We start from the raw sequence: 17193 nt of genomic DNA, 5'->3' as shown, positions 1-17193 counted from the left end.
AGTCCTTCTATCTCACTGTCAGCAGGAAGTTACATGCTGAGCACTGTCTGATGGACTTGTGGTCAAAGATGTATAGAATAACTTTTCCATGCCAGATAGGTCTGGCAACATCCAACTGACTGGGTCATTGCACTGCAATGGGACCAGGCAGACCATCAGCACAAGCAACATTTGGAGCCCTTGTAGTTTTGCTCCATACAGCCACTAACAAATGTGGTAATCAGGATAAGGGTTATGTTCCATTATCAAGGGACTTATGCATTGCCACCCACTGAACCTGTTCCATCCTGGATTTACAAATGAACCAAAAGATCTCTTGGTGGAGGAGCGGAGAATGAGCCATATCTGCATGAAGTACATCAGCACTAATAGCACCTCACACACAGATTATTCCTCATTACTGAGTCCCAGTTTCAGGGAGATCTCAGCCAAATTCTTGTTATACACTTTGGCCCTTCCAAGCCAGATCCCCAGCGCCTTCAGCTGGTCAAACCTGATGGTGAAGGAGATGGTGGACCAGTCAGGCCAGATGCTGAACAGCATAGCCTTGCCGTTGTTCTGGGTTCTAATTCGCCGCTGACTGGAAGGGGTTTGTATGCTCCCTCCGCATTTGCGTGTTTCCTCTGGGAGCTCCAGTTTCCTCCCACCCTTAAAACATACAGGGATTGTTGGTTAATTGGTGTATTTGGATGGCACAGGTTAGTGGGCCAGAAGGGCCTGTGACCAAGCTGTATTTCTAATTGAAATATCAATAAAACAGATAATCTACTCATTATTGCATTAGTTTGTAGGATATTGCAGTGTAAAGTGGCTGCTGCATCTCTGGTGACTGAAAGGAGCTACATGAACAAGATTGTTTTGCTGAAGGGATGACCACAATGGAAACTAAAATCAAATGACTCAAATTCCCAAAAAGAAAATTAAGAGAAATCTGTACGTAAAAATTGTTCTTGCAAATTCCATCATCCACTTCTCTACTGTTAGGACATGAAAGATTGAAAAGCTTGATTCCAGGATACTGCTTTAAACTCCAGCTGTTTGACCATGTAACATTACATATGGATGAGCAGCTCCCTCTAATGGGAACCACAGTTAAAATCAAGCACAAAACTGATTACTTTTTTGTGGACAGTCATATTTCAAAGCCAAATCATTAAAAGTGTGCTACAACTTTTCTTGATCACATAGTCAAGTAAAAAACAATTTTATTTTCAATAAACTGCACTTTCTGAATTCTGGTTAAAAATTACCAAAGAAAAGGGAAAAAATGGGGGATGGTGAATCAGGAAGAGAAGGTCGCAGAGGAGCTCCAAAAAGAAGGAATCTTCAGCAGTGAACCAGGTCAGTAAGGGCCAATCTGAAGGAAAGCTGCAGTCAGGGAGGCTTCTATTGGTCCTGACAGGTTGCCATATGGAGTGCAAGCAATTAAAGACGGCTACTCCTTCATAGAGTCGCAACTGTGATTGGACTGCTGAAAAGCTTCAGGTGCTGTCGGCTTGCTAACAATTTGGGGATTCGGAACCAGAGATCAAGAAAGTGCAACTGGATGTGGGGCCTCAAGCTTGGGATCACCACTGAACAATATGAGAAGTAGTTACGGGGCACCAGAGGCACTGACTGATATCAAAGATCGAAGGTCACTCAATGTCTTTGAAGGGAGACTCTTTTGTTTCTCTTTCTGATTTTAATATTGGTGCAGAACTTGGCAACTCATTTTTTTTACCTCTATGGGGCAAACAAAGGAAAGCTTTTCACCATTTTAATTTTTAATTTAGACATAAAGCACATTAACAGGCCATTTTGGCCCACGAGCCTATGCCACCCAATTACACCCAATTGACTTACAACCCCCTCCCTCGCCACCCCCCCCCCACCGTACGTTTTGAAGGGAAGTAGAAAACCAGAGCACCCACAGGGAATCCCACACAGACATGGAGAGAACATACAAACTCCATACATACAGCGTGGGATTCAAACCCCAATTGCTGGTGCTGTAACAGCTTTACGCTAGCCGAACTGTGCACCCATTTTTTTATTGCTTTTATTTATGAACAATGAGCAGAGTTGACATGATTTAACGAAGTTTGGTGGCCAATTCCTTGGATTTGGCTTTCTCTACCTTCACAATTTAAGCACAAGGATCCTATCACTCCAGATCTCAACATATCGCTCATTGCAGTTTGTCTGCATAGCCTCAATCAGCTTAGCAATTGCACCCTTGTCCTCAGGCTGACTTGTGTAAAAGCAAGGCACATGGTAGCTTTCCTGTGCACAAGACATCCTAGTCTGACTTTGCCTTTGACAATGCAATAAGGAGCTCCCAACCTACAGCAAAATTCAGTCAGAAACACAACCAACTCAACATCATGTGCAATAGTCACCAGTCGAACTTACTTATTCTCCAATAATGTGTACATCTTTATGTACATGACAATAAAATTGAATTTTGAAATTTTGGATTTGAATCACGTTTCAATTAGTAAAAGTACACACGAGACAAAAATCAAAAAAGTGGCATCAAGACGGGCTGCAGATGCTGGAAAAATGGAGCAACACACAAAATTCAGGAGAAACAATAGATGGAACAGCATCCATGGGAGGCAATAGACGGTCAATGTTTCAGCCAAAAAATCTTCATCATTATGGGTACAGGGAGCAAAATGTTAATGTTTCAGATTGAAGATCTATTTTTTACTTTTAATCAAAACTTCAACAATCCAGAGAACATTGCTTTTAAGCTGATGAGATGTAGCACATTTCTTCAGAAGTTATAATGGCACGTTTTTATCTAGCAGTAGGAAAGGAAATTCTGCACATTGAAACAGATTTTCTTCATTAAACTGCCTGCCAGATACTCTTTTTGCAGGTAAGAATATGACAATTTCCAATTTTTTCCTCCTATGAGCAATTGCTAGATATTCCCCAAGTTAATTTAAAGATGCTGTTAAGATGACTACATTATTTTTTGTGTTAGCATGGGGTTGGTACAAAACAAAATCACAAATGAATAATGGCTACATTTGATGAACCAGTCCCCATTTCTAACTTTATATTTTTCATATCATTGCAAATTAAACCTCTGACAATGGCTCATGGCCTACAGCTATTATTTAATGAATTATCTGGTAATCTCACAAAATAAGCAGGCATGTATAACAAACTGTAGCAAGTTTAACAAATAGAATCCAAGGTAGATGTGGATGCAAAAGTAACTAAATATTCAGTTTTATAAAGAACACCACAATGGTTAGTTGACAGAAGGTGATCTAATAAAAAATGTGCAAAGGAAAAATACTTTTCAAGAGCTAGTAGCATTAACTAAATGCATCTCTAATTCAAGACAATTACCTTACACAAAAATGACAGGCGTAATACTATTCCTTGCTTAAGTATCCCAGAAAGTAGTCAATGTGACAGATTATTTGATCCGAAAATATTGATGTTACATATCACATTTTAATTGAGGAACAAAAAAAGGCATATGTATGATGCAAAAATAACAAAGTTGAGCAAGTAGACCATAGGTTTCTTTAATCTAATTTACTGTAATTACAAGTATATGTAGACAAAACCAGAAGGTAGCAAATAGATTTTTTGATGGAGGCATAAAGATAATGAACAAAAATAATTTAATATACTTATTGAACACTAGTTGGTTCAGTATTACATTATATGTGTAGTATTCAGTATTATAATATATTCATCAGGATACGCCAGGGTCACTGGAAATACTGAAAAGCAAAATAAAACTACAGATAGTGGAAATCTGAAGTAAAAACAGAAAATGCTGGAAATATTCAGTAGGTCAGGCAGCATTTGTGTTGTGAGAAAGAGCATTAACATTTCAAATCAATAACCTGTCATCACAATATTTAAAATCTGGATGATCCATATACTACATTGCAAAAGATTCCCATATCTTCAACAATGCAAACCAACAACTTCTATCCTAGAAGGACAACTGCAATTAGTACTTCAAGTCAACATCATCCCTAATCCTTCATCAATGGATCAAATCCTAAAAGGACACAGCAGTAACCTCACAAAGCAGACAATGGCCAAGAAAATGGTTCAAATCCAACTGTTCCAAGGCCGTTTCGGGATGTGTTGTAAATGCTAGACTTGTCAGCAAAATCATGTTCCATAAATCCAATTAGAAAAAGATCTGTGTAATACAATTTCAGGCAATGAAACCAACACAACTGAGAAATCCAGGAAATGCTAAAATCTGGCAAATTCAAGGCTTGCAAACTCAAGGTATTGGTTTGCAAGTTGTTTTATACAATGTTATTGCACAAGATCGTACTGCAGAACCAGAGAATGCTGCAGCACAGAAACAGGCCCTTTGGCCCTTCTAGTCTCTGCCAAACTATTACTCTGCCTTGTCCCACTGACCTGCACCCAGACCATATCCCTCAATATCCCTCCCATCCATGTACCTGTCAAGATTTTTCTTAAATATCAACATTGAGCCTGTGTTTACCGATTCAGCTGACAGCTAATTCCACACTCCCACCATTCTCTGCATGAAGAAGATCCCCGCAATGTTCCATTTAAACATTTCCTCTTTCAACCTTAACCCATGTCCTCTTGTTTTTCTCTCTCCTGGCCTAATGATCATGCACTTTGGTGAAAGGAATAAGGGTGTAGACTATTTCCTAAACAAGCATCAAGTTCAGAAATTAGAGGTTCAGGGAGGCTTGTGAGGCCTTGGGCAAGACTCCCTAGAATCAGTGGTAAGAAAGGCAAATTAAATGCAAGCATTCATTTTAGGAGGGATAGAATATAAAGCAGAAATGTAATGTTGAGACTACATGGCATTGGTTAGACCACACTTATTATGAGCAGTTTTGGGCTCCTTATCTCAGGATGTGTTGGCATTGAAGAGGGTCCAGAGGAGTTTTACAAGGATGATCCCCAGAGAAAAATTAAGATGCCATTAATTTATTCACAGTGAAATTGAAAATCAGAAATATACTTTATTTATTCACTTAAATAACTAGGTAAAAAAAAACTAACATCTGGATATATCAAATTACAAAATTTCTGGTGTTAACATCAAGTAAAAACTCTGAAAGACATAAAACCAAATTTCTGCAAAAGTTCTCAAATGTAAGTCTGAAGTAACATGAGAAAAATCACATATTCCTTTTTTATCAAGAACTCCGGGGTGGGGAACACAGATACTTGCTTTCATACTGCTGTACTTGTATACATAGCTATCCATATTATTTCAAGATGTCTCAAAAATGCTTCTAGGCATATTTGTTGAGGTTTCATTAAAAAAAAATTAAGTGTTTCCATTTCCTTGATTATCATTCTCCATTAAATCCATTTTGTGCTGTAATTTATATTTCTTACTCAGAGGATTGAAAAACTTGAATCTGGGCAATGCATTCTATTCACTCAGGAGTATAACCAGGCAACCTATTTGAAAAGGTCCCTGAGCTGCATTACAATATAAAGCACTTTACTTTCTAACACGTGTGCACCAGAAATGAAAATACAGGTCATTTTGTGCTGTGGGGGAAGTGAAGGGTGGTGGGGATGTTTCTAGAAAATAGTCCACATTGTAATTTTCTGAAAATTGAAACAATCCATCTGCTCACACATCAAGAAACAAAAGTTGAGAAAAATATTGTTTCTTCTTTTTTCCCCTCAGAGATTAAAAGGGAGCTAATTTTGTTCCACGTTTCAAGTTTTGGATAGTGATTTTTTAATTCTGTGAGGGCAAATATGCATTTTAACAAGAAATTCATAACACAGGGATCACCAGCATTCAGGAATGTTTGATTATCTGTGAGAGGCACTGGACAAAGTGGTGACTGTCTTCTTACAGTAGATAAAGTTAAAGAATTTCATGTATGTTACATTCTAAATGTAATATTACAGGACAATAATGGTACCTTTACCTTTTTACCTTTAATATTTTTTAAATGAAGTTACAATAATGACATTCTAGCCAGCACTGTTTATGATTTAGAACTCCAAATTATATTTGTAGGATTCTTTTATTTGTACACTTCCATGAAGTTTCACAACTAAACATCACAAAATATATGACCATATCAAGAAAAAAAAACAAGTACTGGCTACAAGCATTAACAGAACCCAAATTAAAGAAAAACAAACTCACCAAGCTTGGATGTCAGGGCATCCAGACCTATTAACAATGCTGGAATTTCTTGGAGCTGTTCCTGCAGTTCCATTAGGTGATTCTTTTTTTTCTCCCAGTATGCAGATAGTACCACCACTTTGCCATCTACAACCTGTGCATAAATCCAGATGAAAATATATTTGAAAACTATTAACAAAAGTTATTTGAACATCAAACACAGGGTATGGAAGATTTGACTTACAGAAATCTTTATTCAAATTATTTAAATAATATTTCAAGAAAGAAATGTAAGCAGAAAAATGTAAAGTAATGTGGCTTGTAGCTAGGTAATTTGATTGACTACACAGGGGTAGATAATATAGAAATGTTTAGGTTATTTGATTCTCACTGGAATTGTTCGTTTCTGACTTCCAAAAAAAATTGTTTTAAGGACAGTTCTCATGAATGGAACCTTTACATAATGAGGGGACTACCTATATTTTTAACCCTAAATCCCATGTCCTGCTCCATTTAAATTAAAATATGAGATCACTCTTGTCTTTTCAGAACAATCGGCTTGCTTTAGGTAATACTATACTACAATAACCCTTCTTTTACTGCGTCTATCAGTGAAATAGACACAGAGTGAAAAGGTCTCAAGCATTAGCTTCTGGGTCAATATAATGCCATATTTAAATAGAATTCCAGAGCATAACATTTCTGGATCAACTTTAAAATAATACACAAAATGCTTCAACAAAAGAAAGAAAATCAAATGAAGAGTGATATGCAATGGTAGTAAATCCAGATTGTGGAATCTTAATACACTTCAGTTTGCAGGAGTGACAAGAGAGTACAGCATGTTAAATGTCCCTTTAAACTGGACTCTCAGTGAAAACAAGACTGTTCCTCAAATCTCTGTAATCATACTCAAAACATTTTGGCTGTTAAAAACACCTGCAGCTGTAGAAGTTAGAATGCAAGTTACCAGACTTGTCAGTGAGTAACAAGTCACTGACAAGTTTACATTCTCAAGTTCTAAACACAGATTTCTCATGTGCTCGGTTACTGAAATTACAATGAATGCTTAACTAAAATATCTTAAGCATAAAGGCACATGAAACCATTGGATGGATATTTTATTAAGTATCTTAGTACAAGAAACCTGAATATGAAAATCACACGTGCTGGGAAGGGCAGATTATAGTCTTTGAATATCAAAACAAAGCAGATGCTGGAAAACTAAAACAAAAAATAAAAACCTACAGGAATGCTCTGATGGTAAAATTCTTTGGCTTGGCTTCGCGGACGAAGATTTATGGAGGGGGTAAAAAGTCCACGTCAGCTGCAGGCTCGTTTGTGGCTGACCAGTCCGATGCGGGACAGGCAGACACGATTGCAGCGGTTGCAAGGGAAAATTGGTTGGTTGGGGTTGGGTGTTGGGTTTTTCCTCCTTTGCCTTTTGTCAGTGAGGTGGGCTCTGCGGTCTTCTTCAAAGGAGGCTGCTGCCCGCCAAACTGTGAGGCGCCAAGATGCACGGTTTGAGGCGTTATCAGCCCACTGGCGGTGGTCAATGTGGCAGGCACCAAGAGCTTTCTTTAGGCAGTCCTTGTACCTTTTCTTTGGTGCACCTCTGTCACGGTGGCCAGTGGAGAGCTCGCCATATAATACGATCTTGGGAAGGCGATGGTCCTCCATTCTGGAGACGTGACCCATCCAGCGCAGCTGGATCTTCAGCAGCGTGGACTCGATGCTGTCGACCTCTGCCATCTCGAGTACCTCGACGTTAGGGGTGTGAGCGCTCCAATGGATGTTGAGGATGGAGCGGAGACAACGCTGGTGGAAGCGTTCTAGGAGCCGTAGGTGGTGCCGGTAGAGGACCCATGATTCGGAGCCGAACAGGAGTGTGGGTATGACAACGGCTCTGTATACGCTTATCTTTGTGAGGTTTTTCAGTTGGTTGTTTTTCCAGACTCTTTTGTGTAGTCTTCCAAAGGCGCTATTTGCCTTGGCGAGTCTGTTGTCTATCTCATTGTCGATCCTTGCATCTGATGAAATGGTGCAGCCGAGATAGGTAAACTGGTTGACCGTTTTGAGTTTTGTGTGCCCGATGGAGATGTGGGGGGGCTGGTAGTCATGGTGGGGAGCTGGCTGATGGAGGACCTCAGTTTTCTTCAGGCTGACTTCCAGGCCAAACATTTTGGCAGTTTCCGCAAAGCAGGACGTCAAGCGCTGAAGAGCTGGCTCTGAATGGGCAACTAAAGCGGCATCATCTGCAAAGAGTAGTTCACGGACAAGTTTCTCTTGTGTCTTGGTGTGAGCTTGCAGGCGCCTCAGATTGAAGAGACTGCCATCCGTGCGGTACCGGATGTAAACAGCGTCTTCATTGTTGGGGTCTTTCATGGCTTGGTTCAGCATCATGCTGAAGAAGATTGAAAAGACTTCTTCCAAGAATAACATTGCACTTAAATATAGTTATTACTATAGAGGAACATAATTTTAATTCTTGCGTGTCTGAAAAAAAACTTCCTCAATTTGAAAATTTCACCTGCTGACATTCTGCTTTCCCTCACAATGTGATAAATTTTAAATGCAAATCATAGTCTTTATGGTCAATCAACTTTTTAACGAACATTTAGAATAGTTTGTCTGCACAGCCATTATACACATAATTACAGCACTCTAAACAACTTAGATATTGATTTACAAAGAACAGCATGCACTTACTGAGTCCATATTATAATCTTAGGTGACCCCCAATGCACTCCATTTAAAATATAATCCTTTAGAATTTGGGTAACATAATTAGTGCCACGATTCAAATAAATTACTTTGTCAGAAAATATAGGGTTGTCAGTTTTCCACGTCATTTGGGGGTTAAATATTGGCTTTATCCAAAGATAACATCTCATCTGAAGAATTAATCTCCTCCACATTCTTCGTATTCGATAATGGAGACCGAATTTTTAATTAAAATATTACTCTTTCTCCAAGACTAGATTAACCAACTGTGGGTGACCCATAGCCATATATAAACATCAATTCTTTGAATTTATACCATTATCAAGATGTGAGCAAAAAAGCAGGAGGTGCTTCAATAAAAAGATGGGAAAAGAGAGGAGAAAAAGGATTAGAATTGCCCAACGGCAAGGTATACACTAATTAGTGGCCGGAGCCCAATCTTGACTGAGAGCAAGGGGAAGGAGCTCAGGCCTGAGCGCCTTCTGTAGACGCTGAGTTGTCCAGCACTTTTGTGCATTTCACGACAGTCATAGTGTCGACAGACTTTCCTGTTTAACTTAATAGAATAATAGTATTTTTGACTGGTCCAAAGTTCAATACCTTGAACAAAATAATTTAAAATTCTTTGTGGAGTTTCCCCCATCTTTTCAACCTTTTTAATTCTAGCAACACTGCAATTTCAAAATATGCATAACAAGTGCAATATTTTTACATAACACCAACATACTGACCTACCATAAATTCTGGTTCAAGACACATGATCCTTATTTACATATGCAAAACCTGTAGTCCATCAATCAATAAATCACTCAACCTTCATCATTGTGCTAAATGACTGCAGTCAAACAGGTTTCCCTCATTCTCAGCATGAAGAAGGTTTCAGCCTGTTTTCCCTTTTGTGTTGTGTGTGATGAAAATGTGCCCCCCCCCCCACTCACCTGGAATGTGTGCATTGCAGGTGGTCACATATCCCCTCCCTGTTTGGAATGTATTCAGAAGTCACATCACCTGTCAATCAAGCTTGGGCTCCCACCACTAATTACATCACCTGTCAGTCAAGATTGGGCTCCGGCCACTAATTAGTGTATACCTTGCCGTTGGGCAATTCTAATCACTCAATGTCACTATTGGCTAGACACACAAATTAGCACTCTATTTAGCACCAGGATAGAGCACATTGTGCTCTCTCTGCCGCATGGTGACGGCCCTAGACACCATTCCATGCCATGATTGCTACTGTGGAAGAGTAACCAGTAAGGGGTGCACTGCACTAAAGCTGAGCTGTAGTATCTCTGTAGTTTGAACTGCTATAGATTGATACTTGCAGTAGAGTCACACCTCCCAATGATCAGGGGTCTGAGAGTGTGTGTATACTCTGAGGATACCGTTCGTACCAGGGCCTCCTCCCGACAATCAGGGGTTCAGGAAGGGTATATATTGTCCCTGTTATAGTGTGCGAATGTCGGCACCACTTGTGTGAATTATAAATTGTGTATAGTGTAGCATTTTCCCATGTTCCTTTATAAATTATACACGTTTTTTCCCATAATGATTCCCATACTCCTTTATATTGTTTTATTCCCATAATGTTTCCCATCTCTTCTATATATTGCAAAGGAGGAAAAACCCAACACCCAACCCCAACCCACCAATTTTCCCCTGCAACCGCTGCAACCGTGTCTGCCTGTCCCGCATGGGACTTGTCAGCCACAAACGAGCCTGCAGCTGACGTGGACTTTTACCCCCTCCATAAATCTTCGTCCGCGAAGCCAAGCCAAAGAAAAGAAGAATAAAAGCCATGTGTGTGTCCAGACTTATCTCTCTGTGAACCCACCGAATCGGATACCTTTCTCAACACACCTTGATAGTCTGAGATTATTGCTGTTATATAGAGAATTTAGGTTAAAAAGACTTAAGTTAAAATGTGATGATTAATCATAAACAGGGAAGCCAGAACGGACAGGGAGTTTACTAGCAGTCAAGGACAAAAGGATCTGCTGAATATGTTTTTTTTTTAAACCTATCTTTTCATGGTCATAGTGAGAGACATGCAGGAGACAAAGGATTGATAAGAAGGGTGAGAAACAGAATTTAGTGTATGTAGAGTTCACAGCGTACGTAACGAACGTGATAATTAAAAATGCAGTTATACTTAGAATGCTTTTGTAATACTAACCAATTAAAACAGTATTAATAAGAAGGGGAAGGGCAAATAATAAGGGTATAAAAATCAATGCACTGTATGTATCGGGGCTTAACTGGTGAGAAACCAGTTGAGTCCAACTCTGCAGACTTGTAAATAAAGCTTGTCGTGTCATCAGTTTTAAAGAGACTCATGTGTGAGAAGTTTTATTTCTGACAAATGGGGGGTCGTCCGGGATCTACACTCCGGCCGTGAGGGGAGGCGAGAAGAGGGACATCGGAGGCGGTGCACCCCGCTGAGTTCAGCGGCTCCTAGTCCCTTGCTCGTCGCTTCGGGCGGCTTGAGCGAGTGGTATCCGGACAGGGTGACACGACAAGACGGAGAGCAGAAGGGTGACGGTTCAATCCCCGGGAAGACACCGGTAAGTGACGACTTACGATTGTGGTGTGGGGATTGGGTAACAGGTGTAACGGGATACACCTGTTTGGATAAAAACCTAACGTAATAGATTAGGTATAGATCTTTTGTCGTGGTGTGAGGACCCTGTCGCGGGACTCTAGGATAGACCCCAGGGAAACCTCGGCGGTAACCGAAGGAGGGACAGCACCTCCGACGAAGTGCCGAGAAGAGAGGGGTCAACCCCAGGAAAACCTCAGCGGTAACCGAAGGAGGGACAGTACCTCCGACGAGGCGTCTGAGAAGAAGGGAGTAGGGTCCAGAACGAGAGGGTCCTCAGCAACGATAAACAGATCTAGGTGGGAAAATGGGAGGATCAAAATCTAAGGGCTCGTCTGAAAATTCAGGACAATTCCTGGGAGTACCCCTTGACAGCCCTTTGGGGAGAATGTTTGAAAATTGGGATAGTAAAAGATATCGGGACAAAAACAAGAAAAAGATGGTCCAATATTGTCTCCTTTGGTCAAAACAACCTATTAAAGGTTCCTCGGTCTGGTGGCCGAAATTTGGATCTGATGAGGATTGGGTTAGACAAGCATTAAACATATATGTAAATTCGAGACCAAAGGTGAATCAAGAAGAGTCAGCATATGCATTTTGTTGGGTTCCCTGGCCAGGATCCTTAACAGAATGTTTTAAATTGAGGGTAGCGGGAGAAAAGAAATGGGAACCTCTGGACAACCTTCCCCCTCCTTATATTGCCCCGGTGCCTACTGCGCCCGAGGAAAGCTTATTACCGGAGGGGAAAGGTGATGAATCTGATTGCCCCAAAGGGGGCCGGGAAAAAAAGGATGAATTAAGGGAGTCGGACCCTAAACTTCCACCGGTAAACCGACCCTGGACAAGATCCCAGACTGGTCCAGGACCATCAAAGTTTTCAATAAACCTAAATCCCCTGAGAGAAGTTCCTATGGGAGGACCGGGAGGGGGAACGGGATATGTGAATGTTCCCCTAACTAGTACAGAGGTGCGGGGATTTAAGAAAGAAATGAAAAAGTTATTGGAAGATCCTATAGGACTGGCTGAACAGCTCGACCAATTCTTGGGACCAAACACATATACGTGGGAAGAGATGCAGGCAATAATGGGAACATTATTTTCACCCCAGGAGAGGCAGATGATTCGACGGGCTGCCCTCCTCATGTGGGAATATGAACAACCTGGGGACCCTAGACCCCATGAACAAAAATATCCCTTAAATGAACCCAGGTGGGACAAACGAACACCCGAGGGATTGGCAAGTATGAGACAATATAGAGAGTGGACAATTAAAGGGATACGGGAGGCTGTGCCAAAGGGTCACAATTTTACCAAGGCATTTGGGAACCACCAGGGGAAAGACGAGTCCCCTACTGATTTTTTGGAGAGGGTGAGAAAGAATGTCCAACAGTATGCTGGCGTGGACCCTAGTACACCAATGGGTGAACAGCTTATTCGAATTGAATTTGTTTCCAAATCATGGCAGGACATTAGAAAGAAACTAGAAAAGGAGGAGGACTGGAGTGAAAAACCCCTAAGTGACCTGTTAAAAAAGGCACAAAAAGTATATGTGCAGAGAGAAGAAGAAGATCAAAAGAGGGCGACAAAGGTTATGGTACAGACTATCTGACAGATGAATGCTGAATCCAGAGGGGAAAGAAAACAAAACCTTCCTCTAAACAATCCAAGATATCCAAGAGAGGGAAGACCCCGGAGGTTCGTTAAGTGCTATTACTGCAATGAGGAAGGACACTTTAAGAGGGAATGCCCCCGATACAAGAGGGAATTGCGTGCCCTCGAACTTATGGAAGAAGATTAGGGGTGTCAGGGGTTCCAAATGTTAGGGACCAAATATAAGAGGGAACCCCTGGTAAAACTAAAAATTGGTCCCAAGGGAGAAGAGGTGGTGTTTATGGTGGACACAGGAGCGGAACGAAGTAGTATAATAACTGTGCCAATCGGAACTGAGCCTATAAAAAGTAATTTGACAATTTCTGGGATAGAAGGGGCTCCCAGAATGGTATCAATAATTCCCCAAGTAACAGTGAAACTGGAAGAAAGAGAAGGGGTACAAGACCTCTTGTTATTACCTTCAGCTGGATTTAACCTCCTAGGAAGGGACTTACAGGCTCTCCTAGGTTTGGGTGCTCTCCCTGTGGACGGAGAAGTGCGAGTCCGCCTCTGCGCTTTAAAGGAAGAGGATGAACGGCAGATTGACGAGAGAGTCTGGTATAAGGAGGGAAATCGAGGAGGTCTGGACATCCCACCTTTACATGTCACATTAATACCAGGTCATCAGCCGGTAAGGAAACGTCAGTATCCTATTTATTTGGAAGGGAGAAAAGGGCTACAGCCGGTAATTGAGACTTTAATACGAGACGGACTATTAGAAGAATGCATGTCACCTTATAACACCCCTATACTCCCAGTAAAAAAGTCAGATGGATCCTATCGCCTAGTTCAGGATCTAAGAAGTTTGAATGCTATTGTTCAGACCCGCCACCCAGTGGTGCCTAATCCCTATACTATTATGAGTCGGATTCCCCCAGACCATGAGTGGTTTAGTGTTATCGACTTGAAGGATGCCTTCTGGACGTGTCCATTAGAAGAGGAAAGTAGAGATATGTTTGCGTTTGAATGGGAAAATCCATGGACAGGTAGACGGAGACAGTTTCGGTGGACTGTATTGCCCCAAGGGTTCACTGAATCTCCAAACCTGTTTGGACAAATGCTAGAACAAATCCTGGTGGACTATCCACAATCTGATGATTCCCAACTAATGCAGTATGTGGACGATTTGCTATTATCAGGACCCAAGGAACAAGAAATGAGGGGAGATACCATTAGACTCTTGAATTATCTGGGGAAAAAGGGTCTACGGGTGTCCAGGAACAAGTTACAGTTTGTTGAGAGAACTGTGATATATCTGGGACACCAGATAAGTAAAGGACAGAAACGGATTACCCCTGAACGGATTGCGGGAATCACTAGAATGCCTTTACCCCGTAATAAGAAGGAAATAAGACAATTCCTGGGACTCTTAGGTTACTGTAGGTTATGGATAGAGGACTACTCAGCTTTGGTGAAGTTTATGTATGAAAAACTGACAAATGAAAATGAATATCCATTGAAATGGACCCAGGAGGAGGAGGGATGGTTCGAGGACTTGAAGCATCGCCTGACACGAGCCCCAGTACTCACTCTGCCCTCTTTAAAACAGCCCTTCCAGCTATTTGTCACTCATAACCAAGGAACAGCTGTGGGAATTTTAACACAGGAAAAAGGCGGTCAGCGACACCCAGTGGCTTTCCTTTCCAAAATGATGGACCCAGTGTCTCGCGGATGGCCGACGTGCATCCAGGGAGTAGCGGCTGCTGCTCTGTTGGTAGAGGAAGCACGTAAACTTACTTTTGGAGGAAAGATGACTGTGTACACCTCCCATTCTGTGAGTGTTTTATTAACACAAACTGCCCATCGATGGCTGACTGATTCTCGCATATTAAAGTATGAAACCATTTTAATGGTTGGAGAAGATTTACAGTTTGCAAAGATTAATAGCTGCAACCCAGCTCAGTTTTTATACGGCAGTGAAACAGAGAGAGAGGTGGAGCACGACTGTGTCAAGTTGACAGATCTTCAGACCAGGACCCGAGAAGACCTTTGCGATACTCCGCTGGGAGAAGGATATGAATTCTACATTGACGGCTCCGCCAGATGTGTTGACGGAATGAGAAGAAATGGGTATGCTATAATAGAAGGAAATACTTGGAAAGTAGTAGAATCCACGAGACTACCCGGAAGCTGGTCAGCACAATCCTGTGAACTATATGCCTTGCAGAGAGCCCTCAAAATACTGGCAAAGAAAATTGGAACGATTTACACAGATTCCAAATACGCATACGGGGTAGTGCATACCTTTGGTAAGATCTGGAAGGAGCGTGGTCTAATTACATCAAGAGGAAAGGAATTGGCAGACGAACAGATGATTACTCTGACTTTAGAAGCCTTAACATTACCCCAGGAAATAGCAGTGGTCTACATACCAAGCCATCAAAGGGGAGATAACCCGACAGCAATTGGAAACAGACTGGCTGATGAAGAAGCCAAAAGAGCAGCCATGCAACAAGAAGTTCGTTTGCTGACTTTAATCCCAATAAGGCAAGGCATAAAGACAGCTCCCATTTTCACTGCTAAGGAAGAAAAGAACATGGATCAGCTGGGCGCAAGCCAGTTACCTGATGGAACATGGAAGACACCAGATGGAAGAATGGTTCTAAATAAAGAAATAACTCGCAATATTTTAAAACACCTGCATCATCAGAGCCACTGGGGCACCCAAGCCTTATGTGACACAGTGCTTCGAGAATATGTGTGTAAGGGAATCTACACCTTGGCCCAACAGGAGGTGCAGAATTGTTACCTATGCACAAAAATTAATAAGAAGATAATGAGGACAGGGACCATGGGAGGTCAACCATTAGCCATACGCCCTTTTCAACGTATCCAGATCGACTTCACAGAGTTACCTCAAGTTCAAAGATGGAAATATCTGTTGGTGATAATAGATTACTTTACCCGATGGGTAGAAGCCTTCCCAACAATAAATACTACAGCCTCTACAGTAGCTCGCCTCCTCCTAGAGCAGATAATCCCCAGATATGGTATAATGGATTCTATAGACTCAGACAGGGGTCCACATTTTTCTTCAAAAATCCAGCAATTGATTTGTAATGCATTACAGGTCTCTTGGAAATTACATACCCCTTGGCATCCACAAAGCTCAGGAAAGGTTGAACGTATGAATGGAACACTAAAAATGCAATTGACAAAGTTAATGGTGGAAACTAAAATGCCTTGGATAAAGTGTCTGCCCCTGGCTTTATTGAGAATTCGTACTGCCCCACGAAAAGATGTAGGGCTGTCCCCTTATGAAATGATGTTTGGGCTTCCCTTCTGGAGTACAGTTGAGGGGTGTCCCACCTTGGGGGAAGGGGATATATTTGTTAGGAACTATTTACAGGCACTGTCACGCTCTCTTGCAGATTTACGAAAGAGAGGACTATTGGCACAAACACCGCCTCTAGACTTTTCTTTCCACAAAGTGGAACCAGGAGACTGGATTCTCATCAAGACCTGGAAGACTGAAAAACACCAGCCCCAGTGGGAAGGTCCATACCAAGTTCTCTTAACTACAGAAGCTGCAGCACGAACAAGAGAGAAGGGGTGGACACACGCATCCAGATTTAAGGGACCTGTAGAGGCGCCTCAGGACCCTGATACGAACTCAGATTGGACTTGTGTTCCTGGAGAAAAACCTCTTACCTTACGATTTCGCAAAAAGACTTAATTCACAATGTTATTGTTATGTTCTTTGATTTTTCTTAGTTTGCCTATGTCTTTATCAGGTGTGAAATGTAAGAAATGCAGAGATACAGTGGTCCTGTTTCAGGACCACATTTGGGGAAGAAAGGAAGGTAACTTCATTTCCCATACCTCAGTTCCTGAGAAATGCTGGGCAGAAAATACCACCCAACATCCATATACCCCTTGTGTGGAAAAAGAAGGAAATAATATGGGTCATTATATACAGATTCCTAATACCACTCCTTTCCCTCTTAACGGTTGGAAAGGTGACTCAAGCCCACCATGCCCTGATGGACTCTGGTTTTGCATACACCAGCGTACTGTTCCAATGAAAAGTTACACTCCACACTCGAAATTGCCTGTCCCTTTAAGACAGCCGGACTTAGTTCGAGTCCATCCAAATAACCATGTA

General features: G+C 41.5%; 1 protein-coding gene across 2 annotated transcripts in view; it reads right to left on the bottom strand.

Annotated features, from left to right (window-relative positions):
• dtnbp1a (dystrobrevin binding protein 1a) overlaps positions 1 to 17193 on the bottom strand; it is a 289385-nt gene that overhangs the window by 208708 nt on the left and 63484 nt on the right. For both annotated transcript variants that reach the window (XM_069913436.1, XM_069913437.1), the window contains exon 5: positions 6137 to 6269. In XM_069913436.1, the coding sequence (XP_069769537.1) occupies positions 6137 to 6269 (133 nt within the window). The remainder of the gene's footprint in view (positions 1 to 6136; positions 6270 to 17193) is intronic.

This window comes from Narcine bancroftii, chromosome 1 (genome assembly GCF_036971445.1).
Source record: "Narcine bancroftii isolate sNarBan1 chromosome 1, sNarBan1.hap1, whole genome shotgun sequence".
Classification (NCBI taxonomy): Eukaryota; Metazoa; Chordata; class Chondrichthyes; order Torpediniformes; family Narcinidae; genus Narcine; species Narcine bancroftii.
The sequence above is the reverse complement of the archived record's forward strand: the minus strand, read 5'-3'. Positions and strand labels throughout refer to the sequence as shown.